Genomic DNA, 22,107 nt, shown 5'->3' with positions numbered 1-22,107 from the left:
GTGGCCTACTGGTTGCTGTTCCTAAGTAGCACAGAAAAGAACAGTAAACCTCATATTAGAAAACTGGGGCATAACTTGCCATTCTGGAAAACTCTTCCTAACCTGTGCTTGAAGTATAACCTTACAGTCTTTCAGAAAAGAGTTTCAAAAGTCTTTCTTGTGCTGTCATTTCTTCTATAACAAGATCATTTTCTTTTAAGTAATTGGCTTTAACAATACAGTTCATAGCAACAAACAGTACTTCAGTTTAATTATGATCTCTGTAAGCAGTATTTCTTTTGTCCATTCTGTCTTGCTTCCTCATAATTAACAGTGGACTATGTGACAAAGGCATGCCAAATTTATTTCTCTATCCACAATTATTTTAAATTTATTGTGAGGTAATAATTTTTATTATCTGTGAAAAATACTCTTGCTAAAAATGCAGTTCCTTACCCCACTAAACTCTGTGAATTCAAACCAGGTTTGCCAAACTGATTTGATTCAGAAGAATTCTTTTCAATAATGTCTTTTGAAAGAACTGGAGGAAGCCATCATGGTGCGGGCAAAGGATGTTCCCCTCACTATACATAATTTAGAAATGAGGGGAAGCATGCAGGCTCAAATCCTGCCCTTGTGTGCTCAGCATCTTAAGTGAGTAATTTGGGATTAGAGGGTTCTTTGTCTCCTTTGTGATGAGCAAAGTAATGGGAATATGTCAGTATCTGAGAGGACTCTGCAGATTGATTATTAAGGCATTTACATATGCAGTGGGACATGGTTTTAGTCAGAGCCTCAGCAATGAGAAATGAGGACCAGAGGATGTCAGCACTGGAATTGTATAGTGATTTTTGCTGGAGTATGGAGACATGATCAAATTCTTTGGATTATAGGAGGAAACTGCTTTTTTTTTGTTTTTTCACTGTGGTGTTGAGCCATGGGATGAATGAGTTTGAAGAATCATTTTCTTTGCCCTTCTTCCTAGCATCCCTTATCAAATGTAGATACTTGTCATACACACCTGTCTGTATAATGGTTAGTGTTAAGTTTCAACAATTTATTCAACGTTTATTTGTATGTTTGTTTAGGTTTTTGTTTCCTTAAGAAGGAGTAAAAAAAGAAAATGAAATGTAATCTGAAATCGTTTCTGATTATTGCTTGGTTTAGCAGCTGAGCCAAGACAAGAATAGTGAAAAGAATAGTTTTTATAGAGCCTGTTCCCATGTTTCCATGCATTTATGCTTCTGAAAACAAGTGTTTGGAATCCCAAATGAAGGCTCCAACTATGCAGTCATATTTCAGTAATATTCCCTAACTTCATTCTTCCCCTTTTAAAATGCTTCTCATTTAAAAGCTTTATATATCCTTTAATCTTTCGCTTTAAACTCCTTTTGTGCTCTGCATTTCCTTGTACCAAAAAAAAAAAAAAAAATTGAAGGAAGAATTCATTTTCTCTCAACATTCTGGAATTTACTTTTTAAATACAAAATCTCTCCTTTCTTAAAATTCCTTCTTACACAATTTCCTTCCTCACCCCTAACATCAGTTTGGACAATTGAGTTTGGAGAAAATACTAGTAAAACTGGAAAATAATTTGGTTCAACTAAGGCTAAAACATTCAGAAAATCTTAATTGCAAGTATGAAAAATAGTTTATTGTGTCTCCTATTGTACTGTGTTAGATTTTCATTGTTTTTGTTAGCCAGTAGTTCATCTTTTAGTCACTGCTACAAATTATGGATTAATTTCCATGAGAATTTTGGAATTGTGTGGAGTTTTCCTTCAGATGGCCCATGCCTAGTAGCCCTCAATGAGTTGCTTCTATACAACCTTTCAAAGCTCACTGCTTTACTTTTCTTTTTTGAAGTTTCTTGTTATGATACATTTTTCTCTATTTATCTGTCACACATGATATGCTTGACTATACACTTGTTTTGATCATCAATGAAATGATAGTAGATCTGAGTTTGCTAAATATGAAAGGGACACAAGTCCTTCCATGTGTTTGTGGCCTATTTTTCTACATTATTAAACTCTAAGCTAGTTTGAGTACTCAAAATCTAAGATTAGATTATAAACTATATAAATAGTTTATATTAATTAAAGCAGGATAAAAGCTCAGAGAAGTAACAGAATTTGTGAGCAGAGGGGACCAAAGCTGGACAAACTGGTCAGCTTATTAATGGAGTGAGGGTGAAGAGCAGTGATTGAAGAACCTGAAGTCTGTGACCATGCTGGTTACTTTCATAGGTTGCTTATTTTTCATCAGTGCACAAGGACAACGTGTTCTTCACTTGACCTCTAAGTAAAATAAATCTACATTATATAGATGTTTAGTGCAGTACATGATCAACATAAAACAGATGTATTTATCTAAGTTTTGAGTGTATTTATTAGCTCACTCACGAATAGTTTCCTCACATGTATGTTTTAATACTTATTAAAATAAACAATGAATAAAGAATGAACTGCATGTGCATAAATATATATTCTTTTCAACTTTTGGAACTGTTTATGTTGTGAGAGTACAGCGTGTCACTGTTCAGTTCTTAAAAGCCCTTAACCAAATGGCTTAAATCAGCAATGAATTAACAAATTTGCTCCAGGCTGGAAAAGGACATTTCTTTTTTTGGGTGGATGGTAGTTTTGTTACATAATGCATTTCAGTACTGCATAGAAAGAAAGAAATAAATTGCTATATTTGTGATTTGTTGTATTCCACGTGAAAGGGAAAAAAAAATAGTTCAACGCATCTATCTTCCAGGACAAAATCAGGAAAAAAAGTTCCTTTGTTTAACCTACAATATTCTCGCATTTATGTCATTTAGGCGGTTTTGTTTTGCATCTTCTTTGCAGAAGATGGAAATCACTGAGATAGTTTTGTATTCGTGCAAGGATGAAAACCTCCTGTTGCTCCTTTTACCAACTCTCATCTAACTTTTCTAGGGAAGAGTGGCTATGTCAGATAGTGGCTTTTCTGTACTCATTGCACTGCTTGCTTAGTTTAGTCTCTTTCATTCTTCTGTAGTTATGCTCGAATCTTACATCATTACACAAAATAGTACCAAAGAGCATATGTGACTGCAAAAATTAACTTATTTTTGGATGTTTATATATAACAAGAGCATTAAATTACTGTTTATGCTGTTCATCATGCCCCATGATATGAAGCAGAGAGCTATAAAATAAAATTAGTATTTGTTTGGCTAATGTCCTTAAACATGTTCCAGAAGCTTTTTTATAGCTGTAAATTATACTTATGTGCTGAGCAGATTCCAGGCCTGATCCTGAGCAACACAAAGTACTCTGCCTTCCAGGGATTTCGCTGGGGAAATTTGGGATTCTCAGAAAGCCACTCTATTGAGTCTATTATAAAGAAAGAAAAATGTGTTTCATTACACCAGGAACTGAACTGGCCTCATTTGCTGTAGTAATTTTTCTAATGAGATTGCTTAGGAGGGGTAACTTACGCTATTTTGCATGAAACAAAAAAATGATAAAATTCAGAAATGAAATACTCATGAATCTTTCAGTGCTTCATTTACATTTTCTTTCCCTTTCCATCTTCATTGCTAATTTGAACACAAAAGGGGGGAAAAAATGGCACAAACACTAAAATTACTTTTCAATAAAAGTGAAGTGAGTGCAATGAAATGTACACTGAAGCAAATCTACTAAGTACCAGTGTCCCGGTAATTGTTGTTCCCTTCAGCTGAAGAGATGAGCTCCTCAGCTTTGAGTGGTTGTTCTTACTGGTGTAAGAGTTTTTCTACTTGACAGAATATTGGGATGTCCTGTACTAAAATGAGCTCAGTTCTAAAGAGTTCTTCATAGCTTCCTGAAATTTATTTTCAGTCTGTAGTCAACCTGTGCAATATTAAAGGTCAAAGAACTTCATATTTGTTCCATTGTGTCTTGTAGCTCAAGACCTTTGTGCTGTGGAGAAGCATAACTGTGAGCATATTTGTGTGAACACGCCTGGGTCTTACGTCTGTCAGTGCTATGAAGGGTACGAGCTGGATGTGGATGGAAAGAATTGTGTTGGTGAGTATGAGTTTAGCAATTTGTGTTTATCTCTTGACACAAACCAAAGGGAACTTAAATGTAAAGTATTGACCAGTTTAGACCTAACAATGTTAGGAAGCTCTTTTCTCTCACGTGAGTGCTAAGTATGGAAGTACGTATATTGGCATGTTTTTAGGCCTTTACTTATAATTTCACACAACAAGTAACTGTACTGTCTTGAAACGATGTACCTAATGTTTTATTGTATATCCATGCAGGTGACCAACACTGTACTGTTGTGATATACAATGCAACAGTTTTTGAAGGAAAACATTATTACCATACATGTATCTCGTTTCTCACTCCTTCCTCATTAACACACAGTAAAGGTTTTTAAGATGTTCTAGTTCGTTAGACTATCATCCTTCTGATAAACATTTCATCTCATACATTTCAGGAAAATACGGTCTTGTAGAAGCAAACACACACGCATGTGCTCACACTCCTGCGCACAAACACACACTCATACATAGTAGCCTAGAGAGTCTTTAAAGAAAAAAGGCTTTATTTGTTAGGCATTCTTTTCAGGCAAGCACTTAAATGCATGCTTAATTTCAAAAACATGCTGAATTTCCATGGAAGTAAATCCAAGTTGAATGCTTGGCCCAGAGTCTTGCCACAAGCCACTACAAATTACCAGGAAAAACAGCTTCCAACAGTTCACGCTTTCTTATTTTTTATAAGAGCTCTAATGTAATACAGTCTCTCTCTTATTACCTTCATAGAGTGACTGTCTTGCAGAATAATCCTATTTTGAGGTGCATAATAGAATTTGTTTGTGAAATTAAAAATTCCACTTGTGTGTTCACATGGGACACAAAAATGATGTTTTGAAGTTTTTTTCAGACTTAGAATAATATGGAACTTGGTGTAATATGAGAAAATAAACTCATCTCCTGGAAACCTTCCTTTACGTGTAGCTTCATTTTCTCAATGTATGAGCATTTACATGTTTTCACATAATTTAACCTCAGCATAATTTGAGCGCTAATATAACATTTTAAGTACCTGCTTTCTGAAAATTAAATGTTTTGAACATGCAGTTAACTATGGATATTTAGACAAGAAGCCTGTTAGATGTTACGTCCTACTTTTCTACCTCTAACACATCACAGAAGTTCATCAGAAGCACGAGCCTTAGCTAATCCTCCTGCCCTTCACCTGTGTGAAGGTCAGACGTTTCTCTGCTGTTGATGTAAATACAATGTGAAACTTCTCCAAAGGCGGTATTAATTGTTTTATTGACAAAGCTGCCAGCCAGCTACCTGCATGGCAATAATTAAATAAAATCTCACAACAGGAGCTTACAGTGCATCCTTATAAAGTGACCACTGAATGGACAAGCAAGTAGTCAGAGTGTTAGCAATGCACAGTTTATGGAAAATGTGTAGATTTAAACAGTATTTTCAACAGTAATTACAGCTAGCAGATTAACATCATTTGACTTTTTAAAAAGCTTTCCATGTTAACTGTCTGTCTGTCAAAATCCTGTCAGTTCAAGTATGGTGGTGATGAGCCCTACTTTCTCCATTATGCTTCTGAACAGGCCGTCTTCTCAATCCTAGTCCCACTCTCTCCATTTTACTGGTGTAGCTGCCTTTCCTGGCACTGGTGGACTATCTACAGTACTTACTTAACATTACCATTTATTCCTAGGCTTTATTCCACCCTTTTCCCTAGCTTACTGCATTCTCTTAAGCCTGAAAAACCTGTATAAACACTGGTAGTAAAACAGCAGTACCAGGGAAGGTTGATTTGTGCTGCCTACAGATCAGAGGGTAACACAAGCAGTTTGAGTGCAGAACTGGTAACTGGAAGTGAAAGATGGCTCTTACCTCTCAGTAGCTACTTCCAAGCAGGAAAAACATGGTGGAACAAACCTGGGGAGGTGACACCTGGATTCATTGCAAAAAGCCATTGAGTCATTCTTTTAGAAAAAAGATGATATTGAAGTAGTCATGGTTAATGTCAAATGTTAACACTCTGGTTTCAATATCATGAAGTACAGAAACATGAAAATAATAAAACTTAAGAGAAATGAAGGAAATATCATTGTACTTTGGTCTTACATAGATTTTGTACGTTTACAGTAGGATTACAGTGCTTCAGTATATGAAATGTAAATTTATAATTCTTCCCAGTTTTTTCAGGAAGATGTAAGTCCACTGGCACCTTACTTGCTGATTGACAGGCTGTTGGCAAGTTTCACTTTTAAGCAAGTACCACCAAAATGAAATGTGATGCTGAAAGTGAAATTAAATTGTAGGCAGATTACTAATGCCAGTCAGCAAAGCTAAGCCTGCATGGAATAAGGGCTTGGGGAGGGAGTGGAAAGATAAATACATATCTCCAAATGCAACTGTCAGGAGAATATTGTGATTTTCTAACTGTGTCAATGGAAAGGCTGTATTGAAATTGTTGTGCTTGTTATTGTTAGAGGCCAACAAACCTACTTTTGCAAGTAAGAGGCTCCCAGAATGGATATATGTGGAGCAAAGCAAGCTTGGAAAAATCAGTATTTTCTATGAATTAATTATTTCATGTTGTGTTGTTTTTTGTTGTTTTTTTTTCCCTGCCTTTTGTAGCTACAGTACATTAGCAACTGTGCAGACCTAATAAGGCACAGTCCCTCTTTGAAGGAGACTGTCATCTGAAAGTGCTTGGGGTCGTAGTTGCTCAAATTTTGCTCAAAAAGGATTCTAAGACTTGTTGACCTATTTAGTTGTCTCTCAACTTCATAATCATTAATTGGGCAGTTACAGGTATTGTGGCAGAACTGCATGTTCACCACAGTTTATATGCAAAGGAGGAGGTGATTTATATGGGCTGTTTCTTAAGGATGATGATGTATAGAAAAAATATATATATTCTTTGGCTTATTAATTTGCTAACATGTCTTCTGAAACACTTGAAAATATGCACTTAGTTAGAGTTAATTTAAGAGGAAAGCTAATTATATGACACATTAGATCCTTGAAATAGATATTCAGCAAGGACATTTTTTATATGAAGCTATTTGGTGTGGAAACAGAAAGGTACTTGCCAGGAAAACATTTTCACATCTTAGCCAGTAAGTAATCTAATTTGCCTTGATTCACCACAACTATTCTAAAGGCTTAAAAGCCTTTTCAAGGTAACTAACGAGGTTATTTACTTTCCTGTCTAGATGACCTTGACTAAGTATCTTAGCACACCTGAGTGTGCATTGTTTGCAAAGGGAGGACTATTACAGAGAAAAAAAATGACTTAATTAAAACAAACCATTCACTCTTAAAAGCAGTTTGGGAGGGTCAGCGGTATAGAGTATAGTGTAATAAAAAATATTACTCAGTTGGCAAATATGGAGAAACTGTCATAAACATCTGTGTGAAGTTGGATACGTTACTGTCTTCTGTGAAAGGAATCAAGTAAACTTGCCTAATGTGAGCCTGGTAGGTACTGGGGGGCAGGACACCTGCTTTGTGACTTGTCATTGATTTCTTCTAGGACTTTCTGGGTAAAGAAACAGCTTAACCTGCAAAGAAATAAGAGAACAAAATTAATTGTACTTCCTTAGCACTTTCAAATGAGAGTGTCTGAGTAAACTCTGAAGTATTACATTAGTACCCTTTTGGCAGTCTATCTTGCAAATATGGATTTGTGTCATAGATGACCAGACTTACAAAATATGTGACTAGACTAACAATATTTTATTTCTTTCTCACAAAAGGCATTATATAAGCAAAATACAAGTGAAAATAAGCTGAAGCTCTTAGGCTTCACAAGTTGTGCCTGATTTTCAGGATGATTTTGGAGCAAGGTAGAAGGTATTGCTGTCAGTCTTATATATTCAGGCTGCCGGGACAGGTCTTGATAACTAATACAGCTGGGAAGGAATTAAAGAAAACCACAGCAATTCCAGAGCTGGATCTGCAGAGAAAGAAGACAAAACTAAATAAAATAAATCTGCTATTCCCTGGTCTACAGTATGAAGATCTGGACAGAGTTAATGAATGAGGCATGGTTTCCTGATTGGAGAAAACACAGTGAGAAGGTTCCTGACAGAGTTGATAAATGTTCAAAAAGTAGGAGAAATAATCTGGGACTCATGTGAAGTCTTAATTCACTGTGAAGTCTAGTTCACTGCTTTTTGCAGGAAGGCTCTTCAGGACCAAAATTTTGCCAGCTTTTCCTTCTTTTGTTGGAACTGTGTGTAACTAGTATATAATCTCTATGTTTAATAGTTCTAATTTTGTATTTCTAATTATACATGTTGCTCTTGTTCTTTTTCAGTTGTAGACTACTGTGCTGTGGATAATCAGGGTTGCCAACATGAATGTGTTACCACAGAGGACTCATATTACTGTAGATGCCACCCAGGGTTCATTTTAAATCCAGACAAAAGAACTTGCAGAAGTAAGTTGTGATAAGGTTTAATTATGAACAGTATGTACTTCTTCCAGTTCTCACTGTTCCTGGCAACACTGAATAATATGTCTGGTATAGAAAATGGTGGAGTGCCCTTGAAGCCAAATATCATAAAAGCAGTTGTTTTGAGCAGTAGTTTGTTTTTATGGGGAGTGAGTAGGTGGAGGGGCCCCTTCTATGAGCAGGCTCCTGTTTCAATAATATAAGCCAAAAGCTTTGTCTTACATGGTCTCTTTGATTATCCAGATTTTTCATTTATAATATCATCTCCCTGCCTAGGTAAACAAGGCTGTACAAGACCATTTGTAATCATTTTGTTGCTAAAATTAAACAGCCTAAATAGTTCCACATCAGAAGAGACATTGCTGCCTATTTTCCTATGGATTTTCTTCTGTAGTGTGTTCTTTGATACCTTGTGCCAAAGGTATCTCTGGGAAAATGAATAGCCTCTACAAAGCTTCCATGTTTCTATTAGGTTATAACTTCAGAGGTTTGCTTGTTTCTCAAATTTAATTGACACTGAACTAACAAGTTCAAATGTTACCAGAGTTGCAGGAGATATAAAGTGGAAGAGAACTTACAGAACAGAAAATGCTCTTGCCAGGGTTTCCCTTAATTGAGTAAACAAGCTAAAATCTCTGAAGAATTTAATGTCATAACAAAGTTCAGGAAATAGAAAAGGAAAGCCTTGATATACCCTCCTAGTTGACTTCTTTCTTGTAAAGACAGACCATGGTAACTATACCTCACTATTGCATTTGTAAGCAGGCAAACCCCATTAGTTTTTAGGTGAGTGGAATTGCTGATGCCAGTGATAAATTTAGCTTGTATTCATAATGACAAGAACCATTTCCCCCCCCCCAAAAAATGCATTTTAAATATAGCACTGCATTTCTGTGCTTTTACAGGGGGCATTTCAGTCTTTATCTTAAGAGACTAAGTTAACCTTTAGACTTCTCTGGGCATTATGTTTGATACCTATTTCACTTAATATCTAGAAAGAAAATGTCTAATTCAAATTGTACATGTGACCTCATGATCCTGAAAAAGAGACGTACTTCCAGAAGTCATACCTCTGTCTGTATTTTCCTTGACTATGTAGGGAGCTCGATGTTTTGCCAGACTAAATATCTGATTTATAGATCAAAAGATTTCAGAGAGATGAATTTTCTTCATCCCCAAGGGACAAATTACACTTGAAACCAGTTCATGTTGCTTGTAGCTTGTATGAAGCAGCCCTTTTGTCAAGGATCTGTCATGTAAGAGCAGGCTGAATTCTCTTATACTTTCATATCCATAATGTTTTGGAAATCTAATATAGTGTAAATGCATTCCACTGCCCAAGCAAAAATTCTTGTGAATTCCTTCAATTTATGAATGAGAATTTTAATCAGTGTTTTATCTCCCAGTTTGAACTGATCAAAGACCTTCAAACTGCATCTTTTATATGATATTTTATATGTTTTGTATTTCATGTATTTTGAATAGTTTGTAGCTTATTGTCTAATCCTATGAGTTATTTTAACCTGTTTAACTTGATGAGCCTTAGATTCTGGAAGCTGAAAGAATGTTCTGCAAAGGTTGTATTTCAGGCCTGTCTCATCTCTGTCCTTTGCTTTAATTATTACCTATTGGTGGAGACAGGACATTGGGCTATATAGACTTTCAGTCTGATCATGTGCTGCTGTTTTATGTTACAAGCATTAAAGCTTTAAAATGTTTGAACAGGATCTTTGGACATCGTCTACTTCAGGCTTCTCTTTAAAGTTGAGCTCTTATAAACCATAGATCAGATCAACTGTGGCTTTGTCTAATTGAATCTCAGAAAGCTCCAATGGGGAATCCACAGCCTGTCTGTGCAACCAGTTCCACTGCTGGACTGTCTTTCCAGTGAAAAACATTTTCCTTTTGCCAAACCTGAATCACCCAAGCCACAGGTTGTGACCAGTGATCCTTGTTTTATCATCCAACACTATCAAGAAGGGTTTAGTTCCACGACCTTTATAATGACATAGTCTTCCTCTTCAGCAGGCTAGGACCAGAATCCTCAAGCACTCTGAACAAGACATGTGCACAATGCCCTAGACAACTTCAGTAGGCTTTTGCTGAGCCCTCTTGAGTTTATTGCCTTTAACTGTGTGGGAAACTACTGTTCCAGAACTGGACAATTTACATCAGTGTGACTTCACTAGTGCTGAGTGGAGGAGAGGGAGTAATTTCTGCTTGCTGTGCTTCACTTGTGCGTTCCAGTGTTTGGTTTGCTTTATTTGAGTGAGATTACATTGTTGGCTTCAATTCCCAAGGCATTTTCCATCACAGCTGTTACTCAGCTAGTGTCATGGTCCTGGTGGCACTAACAGGCCTTCGTGGCCCTGCCCACACTCCTCAGGTCCTTCTCCTCACTATATTCTAGAAACCTCATTTCAGCTCCTCCTGTAGCTCTCAGTTCCTACCCCAACTATGCTTAGTCATGCCGGTCTCCAGAAATGCAGAAGCGTGAGCCTGGCAGTAGCGCTCCTTGATGCTGACCCTGACCTATAGATTGACTTCCCAGCTTGACTGTGGCCTTCCTTTGCCACTGTAGACCTGACTGGTGATCTCTGTGTCAGACCCTGGCTCACTCTCTAGTGGTACCCTCATCTGATGTCTGGATTAGCTTCCTGGCTTGACCTTAGACCTGTCTCATCACCATGAACTGGTCATATGATGTGGACTCCTTGGTTAAACTTGGCTACCATTTACAGTCCTGCCTGCTCAACTCAGGTACTTCAGGGTATTGTTGTTGGCAAGACCCCTGCCCTGCTCTTTTGTTGCCCTTGGCTCCCTTTCTCTTAAGGAGCAGCTGGCCCATGCTTCTCACCAACAGGAGGTTTTGTTTCAGTCTGTGTGAGCTAGGGGGATGTTTCCACCTCAAGTGCAGAACTATGCAATTCTTGCAGAACTTAATAAGACTTCTGTTGGTCCAATTGCAGAGTTTATGAAGTTTCCTCTGTACTGCTGCTTGTCACAGTCACTCTCCCTAATTTAGTGTCATACACAGATTTGAAGAGGGTACACCTTGTGCCATCATCTATCTGTCACTAATTGAAATTTTTAGCAATGTGCCCCCCAGTACTGTCCTCTTATACTCTAGGTCACTGTCAGCAACCAGGCAAATGTGAGGCCATATGTCACTGCCCTTTCAGGCTGATGGCATGGAAAATTTTCACTCTTAACAGACTTTTCTTCCAGCCTATAATTCCTCAGCTTCCAAATGAGAGTGCTGGGGGAGACAGCATCAAAAGCTTTAGTAGTGTCAGGGGGTGTTAAAAGCACTGATCTCCCTTTGTCCACAGACCTGGTAGTTTCATGATTAAAGGCAGTTGGGTTGGTCAGGCATAGTTTGCCCTCAGTAAGTCCATCCTGACCTTCTTGTAAGTCAGTAAGTTCTGTTTATCTTCTTGTCCTTCGTGTATTTGGAAATTGGTTCTGAGAAGATGTGTCCCATGATCCTGGGAATGAAATAGTGCTAATTGATCTTTGTCTTTTTGCATTTTTTTAATGATGAGTGTAATGGCACCTTTTTTCACTTATCAGGGACCTCTCTTAGTCTCTGAATTTTCATCCATGATAGTGACCTTGTAATCAAGTCAGCTGTCTTTTCCACCACTCCCTGGCAATGGATCCAACTTCTTTAAGTAGATTTTAAACTGCATGGCTCGCCCCTCTCCTTCCTAAACTGTGCCAGTATACGTGGAAGTCTGGGAGTACTCTTTGCCTGTGAGAGCCAGGAATTAAAGAGGTTTGTTGTTTGTTTTTTTTTCCTCTTTCTTTATTGCTGCATTTCTGTATTTAGGCTGTTCCTCTAGCCACCAACAGAACCATGTTTTCTCTGACGTAATGCTTCTAGTATATCTGTAGACTCCCTTCGTATTACCCTTAGTGTACCTCAGTAATGACAGGTCCAGCCAGGCTTTTTTTTTTTTAAATTCTTCTCTATTCTCCCTTTCTGTGTTTTAGTTTATTGAGAAGTTCCTTAATTAGCTAAGCAGATTTTCCAGCATAAAAGGATCATTTGTTCCTGAGTTCTTAGTATGTTTTCTTTAAAAATCATTTGGCTCTCCTGGGCTCCCTTTCTCTTCATGGCTCTTTCCCAGAGGGTCCTTCTTAGCATTTCCCTGAATAAGCTGAAAAAAATCTTGTAAAATCCAGAGTCCATATTCTGTTGCTTCTTCTCCCATCATTCTTGATTGTGAGCTTAGTCATCTCATGGTCATAGCACTAAGTCAAGTAGAACATTTGCCATCCAGAATTTGTGTAAGGGAATTGTCCCCATGACTGTGCAGGAATGTTCTGAGTTGTCTGTACAGTGCCATCTTACCTTCCCCGTTTGTGTATGGATGGTTGAAATGGAAGAAAAAGCATGTAAATTGGAGCCGTCTGCTTGCTGTTTTTAGAAAAACTGATCTCCTACATCCAGATGGTCTAAAAGACTCCACCACTGCATCCTAATGTCATTTCCCTTCTGCTTTTGACTAGAAACAACCTGGGCACATCTATGGTTTTGTGTTGAATCTATACAGAATGGAGATCTTCTGTTGGAAGTGTGCTGCTACATGAGGGAATGCAAATTGAGGTCCAAGGGTGACTATAACACAAGCAGAGTCAGTAATCTCTCTGCCAGGTTCTTCAAGTCACACAATGCCGAAATAAGAACTGTGTCGACAGATCTTGTGACAGTACCCAGGCTCAGTCAGCAGTTCAGTGACCATCAGACAAGTCCATAGTGTAAAGAGATGTCCAAGGCCAATCTGGGAAATCAAGTCAGCTGGTCTGTAGGTCAGGATAAGCTATGCAAGGCCCTTGCATGTTCGGGCATGCCGATAACATAGCTCAGGCAAGAACGGGCAAGAGTGTAACATTAAATGCAGCTCCCAAATCAAGGGGTGGAGGCTTCAGGCAAGGCTTCTCACAGCTTTGCATCTCAGAATCCAGTTGCCTTATTAACTGCCTTCTCTTTTGTTATAAATATTTTATAAAGTAAAAAAAGGCTGAAAATGTAAACGTTATCACACAGTCGTGCATATTGTACGGATTTTTCTCTGAGGTTTACTCCAATTTTTTCAGAATGAAATAAAAGGAACACAGCTCATTAAGGGAATCCTGCCAACACCAGCAGAATACTCTGTGCGTAGTAGAAAGAAAGTGAGCGGTAAACTCAGATTGTTGGTTGAGAAAGTCAGAGTTAATTTGTAGCTACTGAGTTAAGTCAGTTATGAGGACTTCTTGGTTTATTATTGGTGAATGTTTTCATCATGTATAAAGGCTCACTTGCTTTAGATCACTACACAGAAAAGAACAGTTCCTCCTTCAGGAAGCTATTTATCTCTGGAAATAATAATTTGCAAGTATATTGCAGATCTTGTCAAACTTCCTCTCAGTAAAATAAGAAGGCAGTTTTGATGAGAGTGTATAGGACTGAGCCACAGAATGTTAAGAAATATTTAACTTTCTAACTTCTGTACTGCATGTAGTACAGGTGTTTTCCAAGAAGTCATTCAAGCACACGTATCTGGTATACCTAAGTATAGCAGGTATTTTTAAAGGTGAACATTTTATTTTCACAATTTGAAACAATATGTTAAAAGTTGCAAATGGTGCATATGTAAACAAACAAACAAACAAAAACTAAAGAAAAGAACATTAGGAAAATGGTTTTTACTAGCCTATTTCTGGGGAACTACGTTCATCACTGACTTAAGCTCTTCCCATTTAGGACTGGACTACTGTGCTCTTCAGGACCATGGCTGTGAACAGGAATGTGTTAATACAGATGATTCCTATTTTTGTCGATGCCAAGAAGGGTTTAGACTTAATCCAGATAAGAAAACATGCAAAAGTGAGTAATCTTTTGGACATAGTGAAGCTCATCTGCTTTCATTTCTTAAACTTTCTGTTGAATGCTCTCCTCTCTGAAAGGGTGAAAGTGTTCTCTATACTAAGGATTGAAACAAATCTTTATAAACTTGAATTTTACCTGAGCTTTTCATTCTGAGAAAATCCCCAGCTTGCTATTTTATGGAGTAGGTTGTGTGTTAAACGTTTTTTGGAGAGATGCAATAAAACCTGAGGAGTAATAAAGGAACCACAGCGGTTCAAGACCAAGAAGTTTATTACTCTTTTTGAAACTTTGTGACCTTGTCTTGTAGTGGTGTAAACAGTTTTGTTTAGTTTTTTGTTTTATTTTTTATTTCACCTTGCTTTGCTGGGTCATTTTAGCCAGGGACAGATGTACCCCATTAGCTTTGAGAAGGTAATAGATTGTAATGTAGTTACGGAAAGCAACTTAAAATCAAACATGAAACCCCATACTGTTTCCTTCAACCTGTATAAGCAGCCTCAGCAATGTTAGGATTATAAACCAATTCTACATATTATTTACTTCACAAAGACTTTTTGTGCTGCAGCTCTTCCTCAGTGGGGACTCAGAGTCAGAACAGGTTTTCGGTGTAATGCTGTCAATAAAGAACTAGCTTGATCTGGTGATTCAGTCCTGGTGGGGAAGGGGGGTGGGGGGGTTGCACTGCTGACATTCTATAAATAGAAAACTTAATTAGAGCAACATAATTTTTCTCTGAAATTTTTTTTTCTCTGAAAGAGTGGTCAGGCACTGGAATGGCCTGCCTAGGGAGGTGGTTGAGGCACCATCCCTAGCGCTGTTCAAGAAGCGTTTAGATGAGGTGCTAAGGGATTTGGTTTAGTAGATCAGTGGGTAGGGATGGTGATAGGAGGATGGTTGGACTAGATGATCTTGTAGGTCCTTTCCAACCTAATGTACCTATGAACCTATGAATTATATCTCTAGACTCTTCTAACTTGTGTATGTTTCTGAAGTGATGTTTACTTTCAGTCTTAGAGATGCTTTCTAAGAAGTGTCATTGTCTATAGAGTGCTTTTTGTACAGCAATCCATGGTACTCTTCCTTTAAAAATGTATAGGGCATTTTAATAAATTCAGGTTTTTATAGAGTGAGTGTGTATTGGTGAGTCTAGGAGCAAAAGGGCTGTATTGTCTAGAATACTTACTACCAAGGATTTAATTGAGAATTAAGGGCAAGCTAGGGTACTTTTCCTTAACTAGTGTTTTTGGATTTGGCTACAAATCTTATGCCTCTTCATAAAATCAAGAAAAAAATCATTATTAATGACCAGGCATTCCTCCCCCACCAAAGGGCATTGATTCTGATGACTACAGGAGCAGGTAAAGTCTATAGGAGCAGTGTAAAGTCTAAGATCAGTCTCATCTAGCCAGGTATTTGCAGACAGCTCTTAGATGCTCAAGTCCCTATCAGATGTACACAGCTTCAGAAGTTGTCCAGATCATAGAATCTGGTACCATTTAAGGAAAGTGACTTTTTCTAATCTGTTTTACTTCAGAAACCTTCCTGACAGACTTGAATTCTTTAGTGTTTTTCTCTCTCCGTAAGTAAATATCTGTGAGTTAGGTCAGCATGACTGTGAACATGAATTTGTTAATTTGGAAGAGTCATTTGTGTGCAGATGTCATCATGAATATGCCCTACAATATGACGGCAGTACATGCAGAAATGAGTGTCTCGTGAACTGCAGCAACTGGTTCCTGCAGTGGGGTGAGGTGTGAATAGGATGAGAAAATGCTCCTGAGTCCTCTCTGAGATCTTTCTAAGCTGTGCAAACCTACATTTCTGTAAGGTCAGCCACAAGTGAGATCTAGTGAAGTAATGCTTTAGTAAGATCCCAGATTCAACACGGAGCTAAGGTGTCATCTTCTCCAGTCCTAACAAATGGGAAACGTTGTTCAGCCAGAGAGCCAAAGGCAGAACTTGCTCTAAATATCTGTGTCATTGCTATGTGCTATTTAAATTGCAGCACACATAAAACTAACATATGTTAGAGATATGATTCGTAGAGATGTATAGAAAATTCCTCCTTTCATATGTTTACATTTTCCTTGATCTATTTGATAAAATGTCCTCTGATAATGTTCCAAAAGGACCAGCACTGCACCAGAAAACATCAAAACCATTGCCCACTTGCTGTCATTTTGTTTTCAGAATATGCTTTTCATTTTTTCAGAGAATTATTTTGCATACCACCTAAAATATTGGTAGCATTTTTGCCTAATGCACTGTTGACATATATTGCCAAAGGAACACTGTCAATTAAATCAAAAATAGCTTATAAGGCAGGGAGTAATATTTTTTAGATGAACTATTTGTGATAAGGCTATATTTAAGGAAACTTGAATGTGTTGTAAGAGCCCAAAACATTTTAACGGTTACGTTTTTAGGCTATCACGAGTTGAATATCTAAAAATAAATGTATCACAAGACACTAGTTGTCTGGTTGTTTTGGTTTTTCTTGTGTTTTTTTTTTTTTTTTAATATAGACCTTTCCTTTCTCTTATCTTCCTTCTTACAATTACTGAAAAAGGAAGAGAAATTAAAAATGTAATGAAGCACACACGATGAACAGTTATACTATTTTCTAAAAGCTGGAAATTGGCAACTTTGTGAGTACCCCAGTCCTTGAAAGCATGTGTTAAAAGATTCTGCATAAGAAACCAAAGTATTTAAATGTTAAAATTCACATTAGTGTAGGTGTTTGTATTGTAAAAGATGGCGCCAAACTGCTCTTTTTTTTTTCCACGTTTTTTGCTTGATCCAAGAAGTTACACAAGCCTCTTCATGATGATGTAAGTCCTTGGAATAAGGAGGCTGTTCCAGCTGGAACTTGCTTTAACTAATAAAAACTTACACCTCAGCTTCACTTGTTTAAGGCAACGTTATCTCTATTTATGTATAATGGGAAATCTGGACTGATTTCAGACTCCTTGGGAGTCCTGAAAACTTATTGCCTAGTTAAAGAAACAAATAGACATCAATATTTAAAAGTAAGTAAATTTTCATCAAGTGTAGGTCTGTTGCTTTATTGTTGTTGTTGTTTTTTATGTAGACAGCTACAGACATGTCGGATCACATCTGTAAATGATTTGCAAATAGAAACGTATGAGACTGTTCATGCCTGAATGAACTCCACTATACTTGATCAAGTTAAGCTGAAGTGATTTGAGCCTATACAACTAAAAATAGTCATTAATAAGTCAGGAATAAAATATTATGGGAAAGTTCAGTATTAAGATTTTTTTTCCAAAAATGTACTTTTTCTATACTTACAGAGTCAGCAGATTACATGGTACATTTGCAAGTGCACGTATCTCAGCCTACAGCTTTGCTGTCAGTTCTATGAACTGGTTTCATATAAGATTCAAAAAATATTCTATTTTATCTTGGTTTGAATCAGAATAAAAATAGGAAAAACAAATGGTAGATGTTAAGACACTCCCATTCTTTGAGACAACGTTATGGTGAACAAAAGAGAGTCTTGTCTTTTAAAGAAGTAAAATGTGATCCTGTGGGTAATACCAGGCAGGGCCTCAAGACTCTCCCCAAACTCCACTTTGGATTAGTTTGGCAAGGGAAATTTGTGCTTTATCAAATTTGTTGTTTGCTGTGTGCAGTTGTATTCGTTTCACTTAGTTGTTGTTAATTAACTCAGTTTATTCAAATAGATGGGAATACTGCATAAATAAAAAAAGTGTATTGATTGTTTTCCCTTGCTCTGTGAGGACATTATGCGTGAACTACAGTTTCGTGGTGTGTGCTTCTAAAATACATGTGTTTTCTTCAATTATTATCACAAATAATAGGAGTGGACCACTGTGCAGAAAGCAATCACGGTTGTGAGCAGCTGTGCCTAAATACTGAAGACTCCTACGTCTGTCAGTGCTCTGAAGGATTTGTCATCAATGAGGACCTAAAAACCTGCACACGTAAGTCATCTGAGAATATGCTTGATTGCTCGATCTCAGCCCACATGGGAGAGCTTTCTGTTTTCACACAGGATCTTTCCAGGGCACACCAGCAGGGTGGGGGAAGGGATGCAGAGGGATTCAGAGGGACATGGACAGGCTGCAGAGGTGAGCCTGTGCAAACCTTCTGAAGTTCAACGAGGTCAAGTGCAAGGTCCTGAACCTGCATCAGGACAGTCCCAAGCATGAATGATGAGCCATGACTGGAAAGAGAGCAGCTCTGAGGAGAAGGACTTAGAGATACAGGTGGATGAAAAACTCAATATGAGATTTTCTCTGATTCACTCTTGCAAGACCCTATTGGAGTACTGCACTCAGCTCTGAGGCCCTCAGCATGTGAGAGACATGGGCCAAAGCAGGTCCAGAGGGGAGTCATGAAGATGATCAGAGGGCTGGAGTAGTACTTCTTCTATTAAGACAGACTGAAAGAGGTGGTGTTATGTAGACTAGAGAAGAGAAGGTTCTGGGGTGACATTATAGTGGCCTTCCAGTACCTAAAAGGGATCTACAGAGTGCTAGAGAGGGACTCTCATGGAGTGTAGTGACCAAACAAGGGAGAATGATTTTAAACTGAAGGAGAATAGGTGAATATAAGGAATAAATTCTTTACTGTGAGGGTGGTGAAGTGCTGGAACAGTTTGCTCAGAAAACCTTTTGACACTCCAACCCTGGATGTATTCAAGGCCAGGTTGGTTGGAGCTTTGAGCAACCCTGCCTAGTTGGAAGGGGGTTTGGAGCTAGATGGTATTTTGAGTCCCTTCCAACCCAAACCATTCTGTGATTCTATGTTTCAGTTTATTCACACAGACTACATGTCAAAAATACCATCGTAATGTTTTGAAAATAAGCACAGAGAGAAAAAGGACTTGGGAAAGGACATTTGCCAATATGACTGTAAATTTTAGTGTTTTCAGAAAAGTTTTGGGAGATCTGTTCATCCCCAGGTGCTGAGGAGAGCTTTTCAGTCATATGGCAGATGTATCAGACTGACAGGTCATCTTCACAGCAGCATTCCCCAGGTCTGAGGTGGGAGAAATGTGAGTCCTGTACAGCTTTATAATTTCCATGTGAGCCCTTAATAAGCAAATAAAAGTTGTCCTGACAGCTCTCCACCCTTTATAAATCAAATGATCATTGAGAACCATTGTGGTTTCATAAATTACCTCTACCTGGAAAAAAAAATATATATAAAATAATATATAGAAAGGGCCAGGAAAAGAGGAATGTAGATGTATTTTGCTTGTTCATTTTTCCTGGACCAACTCTCTTTGATGAAAGAGAGTTTTGGACACCTTTTCTATAGATTGTGGAGGTATGGAGATATTAGAGGAGCTGCTCCGCTTGACCTGCTGTTCACAAACAGAGGTCTGGTGGGAGATGTGAAGGCTGAGGGGCTGTCTTGGACAGAGTCACCATGAAATGGTACAGTTTCTTGGTGGAGATTCTTGGTGGAGCCAGTTTTGGGGACCTTTGGAGCAGCTGCAGAGTTTGCTACTTTATGTGCACCTGGGCAACACCGTTTTAGCAGAAATCAAGTTGACACAATAATGACTTGTGGGGCAGATCAGCAAAGGCAATTTGCCTTTGTCTTTAGCCTTGTGTTTGCCTCTGTGCTACCCTTTTTAGTCCTACTCAATCTCTTGGCAGATTTTGCTTTTGTCGCTGTGACACTCTAAAGAGGGGCAGATAGTAATGCACATATTGTAATGTACATAATACATGGGGATTGGGGTCTACTAGAACTAGTTTGAATATGATCTAAAAGAGCCACTGAAAAATTAGAAATAGACAAACTGTATTTTTAAGAGTTTTGTCAACTTGTGACTGAAAAATCTGTTCTTCCTTTCTAGTAAAAATAGGTGTGGGTTGTTGCTGTTTTTTTTCCATTCAGCCATTTTCCTCCAGAATGTAGTTGGAGACACATCAGCAGCATTAAAACCATGCTGTGGCTTCTAGAATCCCTCTATACAATAAAATGGAGACTTTGGAATGGTTCTTCTTGCCAATGTGTCCCCCTCCTCATATTTATTTAGCTTTAGGATGTCTTACTCCTATATATAAAGAGTTCATCTGCAAACTCCAGATGAAACTGGATGAAACCTGATGGTTTTTTTAGACTATCATGAAAAGGTTTTAGGCACTTTGTGATCTCCTTAATGAACAACGGAGTGGAAGGGATTAGCATTTAACATCTACCCGTCCTGAGAGAAAATCATCTGGGAATCACAACACTGGTGTCATTACAGAGGCATAAGTATCTTAGGACAGCTGGGAGCACACCTGAGTGGTAAACAGATTTCTTCTCTGACAACTAAATTAAAAAAAAAAAATAGTGACACAGTGTTTGTAGCCTATAAAAAGCAGTCAGAGCTGCCTGCACAGTCATGGGAGGATTATGTCTTGGTACTTCAAAGAAGAAACCCTTAGGAAATTTGAAGAGAAAAAATGGACCATATTCAATAGGTCTTGCCATTTGCTATTCTTTGCAAAAGCTTAATTAGCCTAAGCCAAAGATCTCTAAAGTCCCAGAGGGATTTTCTGCCTGCATGTTCACATGAGATCATTTAGAGACCGTCTTTGAAGAAGGTTCACAAGGTAGCCATTCTGTCATTGCCACTGTCTTATAAAAACACTGTTAGAGCATCAGGTTTTTTATAAGTACTGAGACCCAGATTTTATTGAGCTATGATAGCTAAGTATTCTCAACTCCACTTGCAGCAGTTAATGCAAAGTATACCACAGGGACCTCTTATATTTTATTGAAAGTATATATATACGTGTTACCAGATAAGAGACAAAACTGTTGCTTATATGTCATGCAAATGTTAGAGATGCTGGTTTAATTGTTAATTGTTTCCATGACTTCAATTGCTTCTGCAGGAGTTGACTATTGTGCTCTGAGTGATCATGGCTGTGAACATTTGTGTATAAATGGTGACAAATCTTACACTTGTCAGTGTTTTGAAGGATACAGGCTTCGGAATGATGGGAAAACATGTAAACGTAAGTTATTCAGCAAGTCAATATTAGATTTTCATTACACGTGAAGAAAATAAATCTGTAGGGTAAGATTTGATTGCTTAAATATTGCTTTCCAATTACATTTTGCATGCTCTAGGATTCCAGAAGCTCACAGTCTTTCCCTTGGTGTCACATTTGCCAGCAGTATGTTGATGTCTTGGATGCTTGAGGGCTTCTGAAGTAGAAGTGAATACTTTTAGGCATCTGAATCATTCCCTAAATGTCTGGAATGTATAAAAATTAACTGTGCCTACACACACTGTTCTGCTGTGGATTCAAAATAATTGTATTCCAACTTAAATCCTTGTATCAGACAACTGTAGTTTTCTTCTCAAATCAAGGTAAAAATATGTAACATTTCAGAAGATTTATACAGCACAAAGAAGCCTTCAGTACTATTGGAATATTCATTCCTTTGCCCAGTGTGAGATAAGGTTGATTGCAAAATAGATATCATTATTACATTATGCATTTGGCTACATTATGTAGTTATGATGAATGACAGATGTATAAAAAAAAAGTTATCTGGTATTAGAGTGCATGCAACGTTATCTAAGAGGAACCATGGACAAGTCTTTGGAAAACACAGGCCAATCATATCCAGAATTTCCATCAACATCTTCTGTTAGATAACATTTAAAAGAATAAAGAAGAAAAAAAAGTAATCCAGGCACAGACATGACCAAAAAATAAAAATAAAAAATATAAAAGCTCTGTATTGTCAGTTTTGCATTGCATTTATCAGTCT

General features: G+C 37.7%; 1 protein-coding gene across 4 annotated transcripts in view; it reads left to right on the top strand.

The window, feature by feature from the left end:
• Positions 1 to 22,107, top strand: part of MATN2 (matrilin 2) — a 61,813-nt gene that overhangs the window by 19,755 nt on the left and 19,951 nt on the right. For all 4 annotated transcript variants that reach the window (XM_065751685.1, XM_065751686.1, XM_065751684.1 and 1 more), the window contains exons 4-8: positions 3,900 to 4,022; positions 8,316 to 8,438; positions 14,206 to 14,328; positions 18,177 to 18,299; positions 21,219 to 21,341. In XM_065751685.1, the coding sequence (XP_065607757.1) occupies positions 3,900 to 4,022; positions 8,316 to 8,438; positions 14,206 to 14,328; positions 18,177 to 18,299; positions 21,219 to 21,341 (615 nt within the window). The remainder of the gene's footprint in view (positions 1 to 3,899; positions 4,023 to 8,315; positions 8,439 to 14,205; positions 14,329 to 18,176; positions 18,300 to 21,218; positions 21,342 to 22,107) is intronic.

The sequence above is a fragment of the Cyrtonyx montezumae genome, unplaced genomic scaffold, assembly GCF_038088225.1.
Source record: "Cyrtonyx montezumae isolate F1298 unplaced genomic scaffold, pur_monq_1.0 scaffold_8, whole genome shotgun sequence".
NCBI classification, from domain to species: Eukaryota; Metazoa; Chordata; class Aves; order Galliformes; family Odontophoridae; genus Cyrtonyx; species Cyrtonyx montezumae.
The sequence above is the reverse complement of the archived record's forward strand: the minus strand, read 5'-3'. Positions and strand labels throughout refer to the sequence as shown.